Genomic DNA, 19,532 nt, shown 5'->3' on the forward strand with positions numbered 1-19,532 from the left:
GTCTATTTAACCTAGCCATGCCCCTCATAATTTTGTAAGCCTCTATAAGGTCACTCCTTAGCCTCTGACGCTCCAGGGAAAACAGCCCCAGTCTGTTCAGCCTCTCCCTGTAGCTCAGATCCTCCAATCCTGGCAACATCCTTGTAAATCTTTTCTGAACCCTTTCAAGTTTCACAACATCTTTCCGATAGGACGGAGACCAGAATTGCACGCAATATTCCAACAGTGGCCTGACCAATGTCCTGTATAGCCTCAACATGACCTCCCAGCTCCTGTACTCAATACTCTGATCAATAAATGAAAGCATACTCTCCTATCTACCTGCAACTCCACTTTCAAGGAGCTATGAACCTGCACTCCAAGGTCTCTTTGTTCAGCAACACTCCCTAGGACCTTACCATTAAGTGTATAAGTCCTGCTAAGATTTGCTTTCCCAAAAATGCAGCACCTCTCATTCATCTGAATTAAACTCCATCTGCCACTCCCGAGCCCATTGGCCCATCTGGTCCAGATCCTGTTGTAATCTGAGGTAATCCTCTTCGCTGTGCATTACACCTCCAATTTTGGTGTTATCTGCAAACTTACTAACTGTATCTCTTATGCTCGCATCCAAATAATTTATGTAAATGACAAAAAGTAGAGGGCTCAATACCGATCCTTGTGGCACTCCACTGGTCACAGGCCTCCAGTCTGAAAAACAACCCTCCACCACCACCCTCTGTCTTCTACCTTTGAGCCAGTTCTGTATCCAAATGGTGAGTTCTCCCTGTATTCCATGAGATCTAACCTTGCTAATCAGTCTCCCATGGGGAACCTTGTCGAACGCCTTACTGAAGTCCATATAGATCACATCTACTGCTCTGCCCTCATCAATCTTCTTTGTTACTTCTTCAAAAAACTCAATCAAGTTTGTGAGACATGATTTCCCACGCATAAAGCCATGTTGACTATCCCGAATCAGTCCTTGCCTTTCCAAATACATGTACGTCCTGTCCCTCAGGATTCCCTCCAACAACTTGCCCACCACCGAGGTCAGGCTCACCGGTTTATAGTTCCCTGGCTTGTCCTTACTGCCCTTCTTAAACAGTGGCACCACGTTTGCCAACCTTCAGTCTTCCTGCACCTCACCTTTGATTATCAATGATACAAATATCTCAGCAGGAGGCCCAGCAATCAATTCTCTAGCTTCCCACAGAGTTCTCGGGTATACCTGATCAGATCCTGGGGATTTATCCACCTTTACCCATTTCAAGACATCCAGCACTTCCTCTTCTGTAATATGGACATTTTGCAAGATGTCACCATCTATTTCCCTACAGTCTATACCTTCCATATCCTTTTCCACAGTAAATACTGATGCAAAATATTCATTTCGTATCTCCCCCATTTTCTGTGGCTCCACACAAAGGCCGCCTTGCTGATCTTTGAGGGACCTTATTCTCTCCCAAGTTAACCTTTTGTCCTTAACATACTTGTAAAAACCCTTTGGGTTCTCCTTCATTCTATTTGCCAAAGCTATCTCATGTCCCTGTTTTGCCCTCGTGAATTTCCTCTGAAGGATACTCCTACTTCCTTTATACTCTTCTAAGGATTCACTCGATTTACCCTGTCTATACCTGACATATGCTTCCTTCTTTTTCTTAACCAAACCCTCAATTTCTTTAGTCATCCAGCATTCCCTATACCTACCAGCTTTCCCTTTCACCCTGATAGGAATATACTTTCTCTGGATTCTTGTTATCTCATTTCTGAAGGCTTCCCGTTTTCCATCCGTCCCTGTACCTGTAAACATCTGCCTCCAGTCAGCTTTTGAAAGTTCTTGCCTAATACTGTCAAAATTGGCCTTTCTCCAATTTAGAACTTCAACTTTTAGATCTGGTCTATCCTTTTCCATCACTAGTTTAAAACAAATAGACTTATGGTCGCTGGCCCCAAAGTGCTCCCCCACTGACACCTCAGTCACCTGCCCTGCCTTATTTCCCAAGAGTAGATCAAGTTTTGCACCTTCTCTAGTAGGTACATCCACATACTGAATCAGAAAATTGTCTTGTACACACTTCAGAAATTCCTCTCCATCTAAACCTTTGACACTATGGCAGTCCCAGTTGATGTTTGGAAAGTTAAAATCCCTTACCATAACTACCCTATTATTCTTACCGGTAGATTCCAGCCTTGTGCAAGCTAACTTTGGTCCCTGGCACTGAGAAGGAACAGTGTTAACCACTGAGCCACCATGCTGCCCTTAGTAGTATATTTTTGGTGGTACGGACTTGACAGGTCAAAGGGACTCCTGTGGTGTATGGTTTTATGATCTCTGTTTCTTGCCACAAAATTTTCCTCATTCTGTTTGTCTGGCTTATCACTCTCCCCTAACCCTTTAAAACTTTACCTTCGGTAACGTTAATTAACAACATTACTTAAGATTGTTCCATGGGCCCCTCGTCTTCATTATGATGATTTGTTACTTTTCTAATGTGGGAGGGTATTTTATGATTTCCTTGCTGATCTGTTTAGGATAAAGGTTTGTATGCTGCCTTGTCCTCATGTTTAATAATCTGAGCTCATCATTTCAGTGGCTGGCTGGGGAAATTTTCCCTTGAGCATTGAAGACTGAGGGGTGACCTTTGTAGAGGTTTATAAAATCATGAGGGGCATGGAGGGGGTGAATTAAAAGGGCTTTTTTTTTCCCCCAGGGCAGCGGAGTCCAAAACTAGAGGGAATGGGTTTATGAGGGGAAAGATTTTAAAAGGGACCTGCAGGGCAACTTTTTTACCTAGGCGATGTGTGCATGGAATGAACTGCCAGAGGCAGTAATGGAGTCTGGTACAGTTAGAACATTTTAAAAGTTAAAAATCACACAACATCAGGTTATAGTCCAACGGGTGTATTTGGAAGCAATAGCTTTCAAAGCACTGCTTCATCAGGTGGTGAAGAAGCAGCGCTCTGAGCGCTAGTGTTTTCAAATAAACATGTTAGACTATAACCTAGTATTGTGATTTTTAACTTTGTCCACCCCAGCCCAACACTAACAATTCTAAATCAGAATTATTAAAAGGCATCTGGATGGCTGCATGAATAGGAATGGTTTGGAGGGATATGGGCATAAAGCTGATGAATGGACCAGATTAATTTAGAGTATCTGGGCAGCATGGATGAGTTGGACCTAAAGGTCTGACTCCATGCTGTACAGCTCTGGTACTCTGGTTTAATTGGTAAGAGTCTGTCATTAAATTTAATAAGACTGTCAGTTGCAAATATAATGCTGATGTATAGTGCAAAGGACACTGGCTGCTAATAGTGTAGCATTACCAAGTGAAGTCTGTGAAGGTTATAGAGAAAAAGGAGGAGAATGGTATTGAGAAATGTATCGGCCATGGTCAAGTGGTGCAGCAGACCTGGAGTGAATTGCCTAATTGTGCTCCTGTATCTTATGGGGTTCTTAACAGAAACTCTATCTTCTGTAATGCAGCTCCAGTGTTGGGTCTCAAACTAGTCATGACTACATCATTTAAATGTTACCCGTAGACATCATCATTGTGCCAAGATTATAATGTATAGTTATTTCAGTGACTTTCCTGTGTGACTTTATTGAATGTGAATAATTGAAAATAGAGCCCTCACCCAGTTAAACTCACTGCTGATATTCCTGTTACTTGTTGTGAACAGATGACCAAATCTGTGATTTGCATGTAAACTTGTTACAGTTGCCTGATACTGTATTTGTGATTGAAAGACTATAAATAGTTTAATCGAAGAGATTGACATCCAACTGTATTTTTGTACATCTTTAAATCATTTTGGTTCAGTAACTTGAAGATCTGCACTTCCTTTGACAATTACACTGACTTCAATTCTTTGATTCTGGTGATTTTTCTTGTAAAATATTTTAATCCCTCTTTGTTTATGCACTCATACAATTCAAATTTAACTTGAACAGTTTAATGTCACAGTTCCCTAGTGCATTAAATAAAATGTGTTGTCAAGTGTAAATCAGTCTATGAACGGCACGAAATAATTGGAACACATAATTTTAAACAATGCCTTTGTAATGGGCTTCTGTAAGACTGGAAAGTAGTAAGTGCAAGTAACCTGTTTGGAGATGGCTGATCAGCATGAACATGGTTGCCATAAATGGAACGAGCCCATTTCTTTGGTCAATGTAAGCACACTGTTGCTCTGATCTCAGTGCAGGTAATGACAAACATATTTTTCTAAAGCTATCTTCCCCTAGTAAACTGATTTTAATTGTTTAAACAACTTAAGGTCTCCCCAGCATTTGTTTGTGTTGAGAGTATGCTATATTTCACACAATGTTATAAGGACTGCATTCTTTTAATCTATAATTTGTCACTTTCAGCTTTTACGATTATGCAGGAAGAGTCAATGAAGAAAGTCTGGATAGAATCCTGAAAGGGAGGAGGAAAGTAAGTGCTCATTTTTGTTTGTAATTCTGCAGGTTCTTCCTTTATAAGTTATTGCGACATAAGATTGGGATATGTAATTTCAGCCCGATGAGACTTTTACCCCATTCAGTTTGATTTTGCTTATTTTGTGATGTCTAATGTGACTTAGTTAATAGTGCTGCCACCTATGAGGTGGACGATTCTAGGCTCAAGTACCACTTCGGACTGAAGTACAAAAGTCATTCCAGTGCAGTACTGAGAGGATGTTGCACTGTTGGAGGTGCTGTACTTTTGGTTGAGATGTTAAACAAGCTAATCTGTTCTCCTGGTTGGTTCTGGGAAATCCTGTACTACTATCTTAAAAAAGGGTACTTATTTGATTGTCCTGATCAATATTTAGTCCTCAATCAACAGCATAATTTGATTAACTAATCATGATGACACTTTAAGTTTGTGGGCACGCACTTGTGCAAAGCAGACAAAGTGTGCTTCACTCCGATATTGAAAATGGATAGATTGCACTTAATTCCTGTTGGTTTACTATGATGCACTTTGCAACATCTTGTGGTTCTGTACAAATGACTGACAGTCTTTTTCATGCACTTACCAACTAAAAATCCATTTCTGTCTTGAAAATACAATCCAGTATCCCAGTTTTTGTTTGGAAGGTGACAATATTAACACTAGCTTATGTGGGTGCAAGTCTTCTAGTTTCACTACAAAGTTATCTAACATGAACCTTCAGATTGTGTCCCTTTATTCTGGGTTTCTCTCCAATGGACGTAGCTATACCATTAGTTGCTTTATCATTTTAAGCTCGGTTAGATTGCCCTTCAAATGTTTCAACTCAAGGCAATACATTGCATGATCATGGAATCAGCCCTCATAATTTAATACAGAAGGATGTTTGTTTGGGGAATCTGTCATATTCTAAATGCTGCTATATCTGTCATGATGTTCTCCGCTTAATCCACTTCTTTAGGTTATCTGACCAAGGCTCTGTATAACTGAAACCTCTCCTCTTTCCCTTTGTGTTCCAGTTCCTTTGAACTAAAAGCTAACATTTTTCATTAGCTTTTTTTTAGGTTTTCATTGATTTCTGAGGGAAGCCATACAACTTTTACCTGCTTTTCACATGATGTCTTAAGATGGAAATGTTTTCTTTGAATCAGAGTTTGGTATCCTACAGGCCTTTTATTCTGTTCCAAAAAATAGTTATACACAAAAGAGCTAAGCTGATTACAATGGCATGTGCTTATCATTCATGGTCTGTGTTTTGTTTTTAGTATTTTGGAATAGGAGGACACTAACATCTAGATTTTTTGGAAGTGTAAAATTCTCCTGATTCCAAGTCTGATTTCTTAAGTAGATATTCCCTCCGTACCTTCCCTTGGAAGATTTGAATGTTTGAAGATGTGTTGCAGTGCAGTTCTGTAAAATGGTTTTGTTCACCATTAAAGTCCTAATGCGTTTCTTCTTTTGTAGAATGTTATTGGCTGGTACAGATTTAGAAGGAATACACAGCAGCAAATGTCCTACAGAGAACATGTTATTCATAAGCAGCTGACAAACATCCTTGGAGTGCCTGATCTAGTCTTCCTTCTATTTAGCTTCATCTCCACAGCAAACAACTCAACACATGCTTTGGAATATGTGCTGTTTAGGTCTAATAGACGGTAAGCTATTTGACCTTTTAAAGCCTACTACATGTTATATTAATGACTTAAAACCTAGAGCATTTATACTAGAAAAAAATAAGTAAAACTATTCAGTTTTAATGGCCATTTCTTTTCAAAACTTCCCACTTGGAAAGTTGGCGCTATAGTTCAGTATTTGTGTTTTGTACATAACATGCCCATTTTATTTTTAGACTGCAAATCTAAGATTCTGGATTATGTAGAACCAAAAGGTAGTCAAGTTAGAATCTGTATATACTCAAAATTTATGGAAATGTTTACTTTATGAATTATAGTGTTTAGTCTATTTAAGATACTCAAATATGTAGTTGTTTTACGCAGGCTATTTTAGTTTTTAAAATATCCTACCTTTTTTCTGAAGGTATGATCAGAGAGTTTCACTCACTATTCCAAATTTGGGGAACACTAGCCAACAAGAGTACAAGAGTTCCTCAGTGCCAAACACATCACGGAATTATGACAAGGTGGTAACAGAACATGGGTGAGTATTTCAATAAAGGATTATTTTGATAAATGATATATAGTAAGATGAATTTGAAATTCCTGCTTTGAAGTTTATCTGTGTGTCAATATTTGTCTGCAGTAACTTATAGGAATTATGTACATGTTGTGGAATATGTTAAGTAAATATTTTGTCCAACTGATCATGGCACTGATTTCTTGGACATCGGTTTCTTATTCTTAAGGAAATCTCACTGCTCAGTGAAACACATCTATTCTCAAATTTTAAGGGCAATCACAATAGTGTAAATTTAAACTTTCTATTGACAAGCTTCTAACTTTTGTTAATCAGTGGTCTGATGTCTAAAGGAGTTGAGGATCTGGCATATACAAAAGCAAAATACTGTACTTGAAATTTAAAACAAAAACTGAAAGCACTAGAAACATAGCAAGTTAGTTGATATCCATGGGTAAAGAAATAGCCAAAGAAGCTTTAAAGATCTTTGCTATTTCGTGCATTTTCCTTCGTAACTACCTGTACATTTTTAAAAGGAAGTGGTACTGCTAATAGTTAATATCCACCATCATTGGCATTTGTATGGATGCACATGTCACAAAGAGGCAATTTGGATTCAGCTTGTCTGCTGCTTCACTAATTTCAGTTGTTAATACAAGAAAATGTTATGCTTTCTAATGTGTGACAGTCCCTGACATTTTGCAGGAATCCTGTCAAAATGAGTTTGAAATTGATCTTGCATGATTTGGTGTGTAACTTGAAGACTTGTGAATGTGTAATATTGCTAGTCACATTTTGATCATGTATTATATACCATACCATTACATACACAGTTGAGACAAACTGCAGTTTACAATTAAGTGGATTAATTACATTTTAAAATGAAAGCCCACGCATTATCTATTGCAAACTAAACATGGTGGTCTGCTCATAGATCAAATTTTGGTCAGAAGTAGGAATAAAGTTATTTTAATAAGTATTTATTACATAGTATACAATTGAGCTGTAAAACCAGGAATGTTTGACGTACCATCCTGGCTGAATTGATTATCTCCAAGTCAGCAATCAACAGATTACAACTGATTTCATTTTGTTTTCTAAGTGGAAGAGAAAAATGGCATGATTTCCCCCTTGTGATTGCTACCCATTGCCCCTGCTGGCTGCAGTGTCAAACACCACCACCTTTCTTTCCTTTGGTCACCAATCCCCTCCTAACCATCTCAACTAACCCGAATAGGCTGTTGACACTTGGCTGAAGCTCATCTCTGAATAACAATTAGTTAGACAAAAATATTCATGTACATGTTACCTATGAAACTATGTTTCAACAAGAATAATGTTAAGTGAAGGGGTAAATGTAGGGGAATGGGTCTGGGTGGGTTGCGCTTCGGCGGGTTGGTGTGGACTTGTTGGGCTGAAGGGCCTATTTCCATATTGTAAGTAATGGGGAAAAAGACAGGCATGCTAAAAGTTGTAAAACTAGCAGTAAATGAAAGTTATTAAGTTAAAAGTTGTACAATGAACAGGTTGACAGGATATATGTCTCTTTGAATCACCAGACCTTTTTATCCTCAGCAATCTGTAGCAGTATTTCAGAAAATTTACATAGATGGTTTCTCAGTCATTAGAAAGTCTGAATAAGATTAAGTCATAGTTGTTGATTACAGAACAAAAAAGTCTTTCTGGTCAATATTCCCATCCTATTAACTGATCGACTCATAGGCAAATAAAGTTTTGTAAAAAGACTTAGTCATTTACCTGCATATACTGCTTTTAGAAATTACTCTTCATTACCAAAGCTTAATTTTTAAATTTCTTTTTCCTTCAGCATTGAAAGCAGACTTATTTTAGAACTAACTGGAATCACATGGTTCTGTTAAACATGGTGCATAATTGCAATTCCAGTCTTGAGTTAATGAGGTATTTTTATTTTCTCTGCATAGGGCTGAGTTCTTTGACAAAGATGGGGTGATTAAAGATATCAGGGCCATTTATCAGGTGTACAATGCACTTCAGGAAAAACTGCAAGTAAGTTAGATTGTTGGGAGCTGTGATGAATAACTATGCATGATCTTGAGTAATTAATGTTAATTCTCTTGCTATTAATTGTCGGGATTACATTTTTATAAATGTACCCTGTTTTGATTTTGCTTTAGCTTTCAAAAGGTGGTGATTATTTTAAAGGATTAATGTTGTGGATGCATAGCAAAATGAAACTAATGATTTCCAGTTTTGACCATTTTAGTTCACAATGTTGAACATGTAAGACCTTTTGAGTGCCTTGGATATGATTTTGTCCCTTTCTACATGTGTCTGAAACACAGGACACATTACATTACCATATTCCAAAAGTTTAATTTTCTACTTCCCTGCTCCCTAGATTTTTATTCGGCCCTACCAATTTTTCTGTATTGTATTCTGGGGCAAGCAAATGATAATTGGCTTCATAAATTTCTAACTTGTTCATGTATCAAACACAGCTACCTCCATAGTGTCCCACTCTTGCATCTAACTTAAAATCAGAGTCCTCATCTTCAGACTCCACCTTACCTCACTTCACCTCCATTTTAACTCCATTTGCTTCTCTGACTGCACTTAATATTTTCTCGTTGCTGCCTCTGAGTTTTTTAATGAATTTGCACTGTATTCTGGAATTCCTCTGCTAGATCCCTAAAACTGATTGATAAGACTTCTTTGAAGATTCTGATTTTGAGCTTTCGATGCCATTTCAAAATTGTCTACGTTCTCCTCCATAACAATGCCTTTGTCTGCCCTGACTCAGTCCATCTATAGCTGAAGCCTCCAGGTTTGCCTTTTGCAATGCATTACATCTCTCCCCTTCCAATCTTCATAACTTCATCCACGCTCATCAAACATTCTGTGGCCTGTACCTTAACTCATACTATCTTTGTTCACTTGTCATCTTTATTTCCCAATCCACAAGTGCCTAAAAATTAAAATTCTTATTTTGTGTTCAAATCCATCTGTGGTCTCCTCTCACCATTTTTTTTCCTTTGGTTAAATCTCCAATAGCTCTGAGAGCTGTTCCTCAATTCTGCCCTCAGTGCATCTGTGGCTTCCTTTACTGTGCCATTGGTGACTGCATCCCCAACTATCTAAGGCTTATTGTTAAGAATTCCCTAACTTAAATGTTTTGAACTCTCTTTTAAGATGTTTCTTTGAAATCTACCTCTTTGGGCAAACCTTTTATCACGTATCTGAATGTTGTCTTTAGCTTAATCGCAATTGTTGTCCAGTATGCTCCTGCGAAGTAAGTTAGGATACTTTGTCATATTAAACATGCAATTGTTGAATTAAGCTTAATACTATAGTTTTCTTTTTTCTTTTTTTCAACCCTCTTGCAGACTGTATGTGGAGAAGTGGAAAAAAGTGAACGAACAGTTGAAAACTATCTACTTGAAGTGGATAAACTGAAAAAACAAATAGCGCGTAGGAAAAGAGAGATTGCAGATGAAAAGAGTAAGTAGCTGTGAAACATGAAACATTACTTTTCTTCGAATTGTTTTCAGTAAGAGCTGTTAACTAATTTACTTAAACCAGTAAATCTGAGCAGAGTCCTGCGATGAGTATGCAAAATGCAATGAAGTGGAGCTAAAACTGGAAAAAACATGTTTTTGAATTGTAGGGAAAAGTAAGTGAAACTGTTTGCAATATAGCAATGTAATGCAATAATATTTTATGGACAACGTGTATGCTCATTGACTGTTGTAGATGGACAACAAAGTAAACTAAAACTCTACTGGCCTATATCGTTGCGTCCTCAACGAGGTGTTGAAGTATCAGTGATGCAAAAGTAAAATAAAATGTAAAATCAGTCAACTGCATTTAAATATTTATGCCCTAATTTTCAAGCAAAGATTTGTTTTAAACAAGAAGTTGCTAAACTGTTCATCTGGTAACACGCATGGTTACTTACCTAGTCAACATTGCTTTTGAAATGTGAATATGAATTTGCTTGCTTTCAGCTAGGTGAGAGTTGAGCTTTTAATTTTATTTTATAAATTCAATATGTTTCTTCTTAACCTCCTGCACTGCGGGGGAAAGAGGATAAAGATTTTATAGTTAGAATGTAGGGAGAAAAAGTGTGATCAAGCAAGAATCAAAAGGAACAGAATTGAGTTGACTGTGAATGACCAGGTAAAATTGAAGGTCTGTGTTTTTGAATTTGAGGTAATATGTGAAGCTACTGCTGAATTTGCTTTATTAACATAAGTGTCATTATATAAGTTGAAACTTCTAAAATCTGATGACCCAAAGAGTCTACGAATTCCCCAAAACATTTTCAACCTATGCGGTTAAAACAAATTACAGTAACAGACCATAGCTTATAATGGCCAATATCTTTCAATTTTAATACATGAAGCACCAGTCAAATCTGACGACTAGACAAATCATCATCTTTTAAACAAACATTTTAAAAATCTATCGTGCTTTAGTGCCAAAATAGTTACAGGCTTGCTGTTTGCAACATTGTTTTCAGGATGTATTAGATTAGATTAGATTAATTAGATTCCCAACAGTGTGGAAACAGGCCCTTCGGCCAAAACGTCCACACCGACCCTCCGAAGAGCAACCCACCCAGACCCATTTCCCTCTGACTAATGTACCTAACACTATGGGCAGTTTAGAATGGCCAATTCACCTGACCTGCACATCTTTGGACTGTGGGAGGAAACCGGAGCACCGGGAGGAAACCCATGCAGACATGGGGAGAATGTGCAATCTCCACACAGACAGTCTCCCGAGTCTGGAATCGAACCCGGGACCCTGGTGCTGTGAGGCAGCATTAAAATCCTTCCTTCTGACTAATTCTCTATGCTGCTTATTGCTCTCTATTGCTTCCGCATTTATATTGTAGAACTGCTTCAGCCAATAACTCTAAATCTTAGCCTGTGTACCGTTGCACCAAACCATATGTTGTGAAGGTTTCTGGAACACATTTAAACTGTTTGGACATGTTGTTTTCTTGGGCTAAAATCAGAAGTTATGAAAATGCATTCAATACTTTTTTATTATTGGTATCTTTCCACTTAGAACTCCAAGAAGCTGCACTCACCAGAGGATTAGCTGAAGAAAATTCGGCACATGTGCCTACTCAGAAGTTCTGTCCTGGACAAGCAATGGAAGTGAATATGCAAGAAAGCTTGGACTCCTCTGTTGCTCTGTTGCCTAATTCTGATCATTCTGATGTTACTACTAGGGGCAATTTGCAGGTGATGAGTAGTGTTTATGTGCCTCGGTTACAGGGTGTGGGTTCTACTGGTAAACCTTCAACAAGCGCAACTGCTTCTAACTATTACGGAATCAGGATGGGGAGTCCCCAGTCACAAAAAGCACATGGTGATGCTGTTAATAAAGAAGAGAACAGTTATGAAAGCTTACATGAACCTTCAGAAACGTCTGACAGTGAATATGCTGCATTGGGTGACATGTGTCCGAATTCACATCCAAACGAAGACACAAATGGCCCACAAACTTCACAAATATAACAGACTCTTAGGCACTAATTTTGTGATGCACATAAATGTGGAAGAAATGAGAGAGATGGTGTTCAGGTCAAGCAATTGAATCAATGTGTAACAGGAAGGTTTCTGTGTGCAGAAAGCTTGAATATTCTACATGTGATGGGCATTGCCTAGTGCAAAGTGTGCTTTCAGATAAACAGGATGTAGGATTATTTGTCTGTACTCTTTGGAAAGATTCACATGTAATAGCCAAAATTTGCTTCCAATGGCACAACACAACTATTGGCACATAATGGTAGCACCAGATATTTTAATTTAAAATTGGTATCACAGGTTAAACCAATCGCTGCTGGGTCTGTATCTAATGAAGAATTTGTTTTAAATTGACAATATTGTACCTCTTGCACTATATTTTGTTTCGCCTTTTTTGCAGGCTCACAAAAGGGAACGTTGTCAGCGGTCTTCAAAATTTGCCCCATTTAAGAGCCAAATTAGTGTTTGTTGAATTCTTCATAGCCAAATTGGAACAAAAAATGAATGCTTTAGCTTGCACGTAAGATTATCTGTGAACAAAACTTGTCTTGTTTAGAAATTTTGAACTAGTGTAGTGTACTGTATCACTACACTGAACCATCCAGTCCTCTTAAAAAAATGAAAGTGTAAATTACCAGTATGTAATCAAAGGTTTGGTTTCTTCATCAATAATGTGCCTGACTGGTGTTAGTATAGCAAAATTTGTATATAAAAATAATCTACTGCTCACTGTTCCTGTTTCCTAGAATTATTGCTATATTCCATTTTGGGTGCTGTTAATTTCTTGATTTTATTGCAATTCAGTTTGCCAAATTTTGTCTCTTTTAATTGAAGCTTCATAAAATATGATGGTCAATGCGTTTGCTCATGGACTCAGCGATAAAGGAAAATTGAAGTTCATAGAATCATCTCTTATAGGAGAAAATGCAAAATTGTGTTTTGATTTACCAACTTCTGAATTTTCTCAAATGGGGTTGCCAAACGTGAAAGATATAAAGTTAACTTTATGAAACCCATTAATCCATTGTACGTCAGAGTAGATGTTTAATCTTTGAAAGGGTGACAATCTTTTTTTTAAAACTTGAGGCAAGGATTTATGGAGAAGTTCTTTTTGAGCTATTATTTGCCATTCACAAGGAGCTTTTACATTAGGTAATGTACCCAATCCTGTACTCAGGAATTTCTCGTGTGCATGCGTTTGCGTGTGTATATATAGAATGTAACGCGCCTTACCTATTTCAAAATGAGAGCTTACTCCAAGCTGGTTTTATAAATCTGAAGGAACCTGCTATGGTAAATTTCTGGTTAAGATTTACCTAACTATATTTGAAACACTTTTCTCTCTTAAGTTATATGCTGATAAGGAAGATGTACTTTACACCACACCTCCCCCAAACCATGTTTTTTAAGCCTTCAGTGGATTTTCAATCTGTTGTACAATACCAAATTTTTTCTCTCCCCTTTTTTTTAAGTAACAAATTTTGATTTGGTGTGCATTGCAACTGAATAGTTTGGTTTTATGACTACTTCAGCTTGACCTGCTAACAAACATGAGAGGAAAACATATTAGTAATTGACTTGGTTTTTCTTCAGTGTTTGGCTGATCCCTGAATGATGCTATATTTTTATAACTAGAACGATACCAACATTTGTATTTCCCAAAGTACATGAGTATTGCTGTTACCATCAAATGATAGGACATGTGATGACAGAATTTTGCACAAGCTTTAAGTCTCAATGTTACTTACTTTAGCTTGCTGAATTAAAGTTTAAGTGGCACTTGGGAATGATAATCACAGAAATTTTGCAGATAAGCATTTAAAATTGGGCAACATAATTTTTATCCTAATCAAAACTAATATAAATGTAGATGTTAAAGATCAGCTGTTGGCTACATTAAAATGATGAGCTGGAAGAAAATTAACTTGAGCATTAGAGTCCCACTACATTTATTTTAAAATTATTAGAATTTTGAAGTCTGTAAAAATGCATCTACTTTCAATGGTAGAAGTATTAAATTAATTTCAGAATAAAAATAAATATTTCTGAATCTAATTTATCCTATTGATATTTCTTCCATAACTTCTAAATTCAAAGACTGCACAGACTCGTGGCAACCAAATCGTCACAGTTTAGTAACAGTGGAGGTGATAGTGGTGCTTTTTTTCTTTTGAGTGCTCTCTCAGGTTGGTCAGTGTTGCCTGTGCGTGATGCAGAAAATGCTCATTTCATACATGGAGGAATGTAATTCTGTCACTGTGTCTGCAGTTGAAGACAGATCCCTTTCTCTACTAATGTCATCCCTTACAAGCATCAACATTCAGTTTTACATGGTGCCAGTTTTAATTTTCAGTAAGCTTAAGTTCCTGAAGCGTTAAGAAACAATGTTTGTGGCTGTAAATATTGCTTGGAACCTATTTAAATGTAAATCTCTGTTCATATTTTTCCCAATTTATATGGCCATATCCTCAGTTGTAAAATTTTAAGTTCATATTTTTAATTGTGCCAACCACATTTTTCAGCATTTGTGAACTACAAAGTTGTTTTTCACCTTTTCACTGTCTAAAACATTGAACTCATTGCTTTAGGGATACTGTATCTTCTGTGGACAGTGACTACACATTTTGATCTAAACTGCAGGAAAAAAATTAAATACAATTGAGTGCACCCATACAACATTAATTTCAAATTGTATTTGCTTAATTGATTTATTACTGCTATTTGAAACACCATAATTTTAAAACTGCAGGAGTTTCAGCTATTTTACAAAGCTGTAGTCTCAAAATATTCAAGCGACAATTTACAGTAATATTTTATGCTTATAGAATTGTACTAAGAATGATTCCTGGTGAAGTTTTTGGTAATAAATGCTTCATGTCTAGAGTCCATACACTACTGACTAACCAGTTTCTAAAGACTGACATCCCAAAGATTTCCCCATAAATTCAGACGAAGCACTCCAAATGGTGATTCTCATTGAGGACCAAATCTTTCTGAAATTTGCAAAGCTTATCAATGTGGCATTATATTGCAGCAGTTCATTTGTGCTCAGAATAGTTTTGAGGGAGAAGCTGAATACTTGCACCATTTAAAAAGTTTTGGAAAAAGGAGCCCCAGTAGTTATTGACCCAGTTTGTGGTATAGCATTGGAGTGTAGGTGGTGACAGTGGTGATAGCATATCCATTGGCCATTTCATCAGGGAGGGCAGGTTCTCAATGTCATATGCTACATAATTTTGAACGCCAGTGTTGGTTTTTAGTAAAATGTACTTAGGTTATATTGATTGAGAATTATAAAGTATTCACTGGCCGTTTAGAAAGTTATAGTGAGCAAACCTTAGCATTGCACTGTCTGAAATATCTGGAGTCAGCAAGTTAGTGCAAAATGGGAATGTGGAAAGAATGAAGATAGTTAATTTTTTTATAATATGCATATACACAAAATATTGTATAGAGTCTGTAAAATAAGTGGCAAAGGAAACTGCTTAATGGATGTTATCTTCACTGTCCTTGGAAATTATTGAACTATTGAAAATAAAAAAAGTGAAATGCCACTTAGCCATTGATATCCTGTTTTTATCCTGAACTTTTATCCTATTTGCAGCCTTGTATTTATACTGAATGATCTCTGCCTGTTCTGTGTTCACTGATCAGTTTGCATTAAGGCTATAGTCAGTTGCAAACTCTGCTAGAATTTGCTGTTACTGCACTGTAATTTTATTGCCATCATAAATTCAAAAGTCTCAATCCAGTTGCAGTCTCAATAAATCCAATTTATTTTATTTTTGTCAGCAACGATCTTCCAATAGAGTTTGGTTAATGAAATATGCTTTGCTGTTCTGTATAAATTAATTTCAATTTTCCCTGCTGGGAAAATAACAATGGTCTTTTGTCTTTCATACAATTACTCCACAAGTGTGAGACCAATAACATTATGCAGAATCACAAGTGATCTGGATAAAATGTTATGTGGTCTTTATGTTCTTTGTACGGAAGACATCTGCATTACTTTGATAAGACTCAACTGTACACCTCCAGATTATTAAACAATCCTGTGTGCGAATAGTCAACAGTATTGTGTTACTTGGGAACAGGTGGTTTGCACATAACATTTGTATTGCATCACTTAGTATAGAATGATGTTTCTGAAGGATAAAAATGGATGCTGTGACACAATGGGATGGGAAGTGACTAAGAATTTAATAGCATAGTTAAGTTTGAAGGAAGTTCTTTATTAGGAGAGGGCAGATACTACCTAGTTTTAAGTTGTACTACTGTTAGAAGTTAAAAGTGGAATATAGTGAGACTATGCAAAGATTTTAACTTAATACAAAATTGGTGTTAAGATGAGGGAACGAATGGCTATTTGTCAATTGTTGGTACTGTTCAGATAGTCCCAATCTATCATTTGCAGAGTATTGTGTTCAGGGTGAGTTTGTCATTCTGCCATCTCAGATTGGCACCAAGACCATAATATGTGCTCTTGGGCAAATCCACAGAAGATGGTAGCATTATACTCAAAACATTCAAGTATGGAGAAACTTGTGGTTGTCTTTAATCTGAAAGAGGGCATTGTGCCCCAGGATAACGTTTCTGTACCCCAACTGTACACGTGGAAGCAATCAAGAAATCTGTGGTAACCATTATGCTATTTCTGCTCAATTGTAGCCGCAATTAACAAAACTTCTGAATTGATTTGAGAGATGTAATAAATATGCAAGTTAAAATATCTGGTAAACACCAAATTGTCTGGTCAAATTTCCTGGCAAAAGCAAGCTTAGTGTTTAGTAGGCTCATCCACAGCTTTTGGAGAGAACATGAAGTTTGTTTTAAAGATCAAAATGTGGTTCTTGATGACATTGATGCTTAGCCAATTTGCTGGTGTTAATAAAGCATCTAACCATATTTCATCTTCGTTGCTTAAGATCTTTTTGCAACATGTCTAATACTGAAGTTCTTGCAAGCAATTGCATGCCTGCAATCCAAAGTGTGTGTGTGTCAGAGCTGAAGTTTGCAAGGACGATTCCCACGCACAAAAAGAGATATTTTGCTGCCAGCTGAGCGGAGAGCTGGAATTGTAGGATGCTGCAAACTCCATTGCAAAGGCATTCTGAAAGCCAACCTCTGATCCTTCCCACATCATCCCAATCCCCTCAGTTATATGGTGAGTAGGGGAACCTTTCCATATCCAAGTGGAAAAGTCTGCCAGCAAACAATCAACATTCAAGAACAGTCAAATCACTAAAAGTCAACCAAACATGCTGCAAAACCAATTTTTTCACCCAAGCTTTGTTCATTAAAATATTTTAATTTGCAACATCAAAAAGACAGTCCTTTTCCAGCTAAATTCTTCTTAAGATGTTGAGGGAGTAAGTGGTTCTGACTGCAATATTTAAAAAAATATGTAACCATGGAAGTTTTATTAAGAACTGGCAATTCATTCTGTTTTGACTAGACTGATAGAAACCTAGTAAATCCCTGTGTATGCTAAGGACCGGTCAATTTCACCTTGCGGATAAGCTTCCGGCAGGTCATATTTGGATAATATATCCATTAGAGTTAATGCAGATTTAGAGTGTTATGCCTTTACAAAATGGCTCCTGTAGATTTATATTTTTGAAAATATATTAGTTAAATTTAAGGTTACACATGCAGAGATAACAAATGCAAGGGATTTGTGAATTGTAGGCCTTTCAGGAAGGCTTGTTATCAATTATTTGGTATTAATGGGGCGACATGAAAAGGAAAGTTACTGAATTTCTATAACAGTCCTGCTTAACAGATGTGGGGATGGTCTGAAGTGCTGAAATCAAGATTTACAAATATAAAGAACGTAGTTGGAATGAAAAAGACCATCAGCAAGCTGATCAAGACCAAGATAAATAGATTGTGTTGGATTAATTAACGTGATTTATGAAGACAAACATTTTTGGGAATAATAAGGAAAAAAAAAATCAATTCTTAAAATATTAAAAACAGACTTGAGTTTTGGATAAACCAATTAAATTATATTTTAAATAGCATTTAGAATGATCGATACTATTTTTTAAAAAGGCTGTGCAAGGAAAAAAATGCTAAATTAATACTAGGCTTTGCAAGATAGTTCTCTATCAAAACATTAAAAGTGACTTTAGGTAAATCAGAACACACTGGAAGAGTTTGACGAGTCAATTTATTTTGTTTACAAACTCATGATCTGAACGCCATGGACAAGAAGTTCAAACCAAAGCTTATTGAAATATCAAATTACAGTTTTCAAACCTTGGCACAATAAGTAACTGAAAAAGGTTTAGCTGCTTTGAGATAAATAAATAGAGACAAGACAGCCTTCACTGTAAAAATACGAATGACTATTTTGTGTTAATATCCAGGCAGGATGTTTGTGCAAGCTTCTTTTCTGTCCAAAAGGGAGATGGAACAGATAAATCTTTGGAGCTGAAGGAACAAGGAGCTGTGATTGGGTTTGCTGGCAAAAGTCAAATCTGGAAGGTACAGGCTAAATTGAGTGATTTTTGAAGGACACAGGGAAATTTGACCTGGCATGACAAAGAGCCTATATGAACAACAGGAGCAACTTTAGTAATGATCCTGTGAAAATTGATAACTTTAAAAAGAATATTTAAATTTTCACTGCTTTGACAGCGTCAACATGGATTTATGAAAGGGAATTCAAATTTAACAAATTTATTGAGTATTTTTTGAGGAGAGCCAAGTAAATAATGGGAAAACAGGAAATTGGTGTATTTGAATTTTCAGAAGATTTTTAACAAAATCCCACAAAAGAGATTAGTAAGCAAAATTAGAGCACACTCTACAGTGGATCTTCTACTAGCATGGATTGAAGATTAGTTTATGGAAAGCACAGGATGAATAAATGAATCCTGTTCACGTTAGCAGGTTGTGAGTAGTACACAGCACAAGCGTTGGACTCCAGCTGTTCACAATATATATCAACAATTTGGAAGTGAAGACCAAATGGAATATTTTCAAGTTTGCAAATAATATAAAACTATGTGGGAATGATCGTTATGAGGATGATGCAAAGAGATTTTAATGGAATTTGACAGGTGAATGAATGTCCATGGTCATGATAGATGGAATATAATGTGGAGAAATATGAGATTATCCAGTCTGCTAGGAGGAATAAACGTATTGAGTTTTTTAAACTGGTGAGAGAATAAGTGTTGATGACATAAGTTCATAAGCCACTGAAAGCAAACCTACAGGTACAGTAAACAATTAGACAAATAGTACGCTGGTCTTTATTGCAAGAGGATTTGAGTACAGGAGTAAAGATGTCTTGCTTCAATTGTACAGAATTTTGATGGGACCACACCTAAAGTATTGTGTGAAAGTTTGGTCCTGTTCCCTGAGGAAATACATACTATCTGTGAAGGGAGTGCAGAGGAAATGCAAAAGACTTTTGAGTTTTTTTAAAATGTCAATAAAGAACCAT

The 19,532-nt window shown here is 36.7% G+C and overlaps 1 protein-coding gene across 1 annotated transcript in view; it reads left to right on the forward strand.

Moving 5' to 3' along the window:
• The window catches only part of abraxas2 (abraxas 2, BRISC complex subunit), a 45,889-nt gene extending 30,259 nt beyond the window's left edge, over positions 1–15,630 (forward strand). The window contains exons 4-9 of the mRNA XM_072557539.1: positions 4,358–4,424; positions 5,889–6,079; positions 6,462–6,581; positions 8,501–8,585; positions 9,923–10,037; positions 11,613–15,630. Of these exons, the coding sequence (XP_072413640.1) occupies positions 4,358–4,424; positions 5,889–6,079; positions 6,462–6,581; positions 8,501–8,585; positions 9,923–10,037; positions 11,613–12,067 (1,033 nt within the window). The 3' untranslated portion in view covers positions 12,068–15,630. The remainder of the gene's footprint in view (positions 1–4,357; positions 4,425–5,888; positions 6,080–6,461; positions 6,582–8,500; positions 8,586–9,922; positions 10,038–11,612) is intronic.
• Positions 15,631–19,532: the final 3,902 nt, after the last annotated feature.

The sequence above is a fragment of the Chiloscyllium punctatum genome, chromosome 38 (assembly GCF_047496795.1).
Source record: "Chiloscyllium punctatum isolate Juve2018m chromosome 38, sChiPun1.3, whole genome shotgun sequence".
Taxonomy (NCBI): Eukaryota; Metazoa; Chordata; class Chondrichthyes; order Orectolobiformes; family Hemiscylliidae; genus Chiloscyllium; species Chiloscyllium punctatum.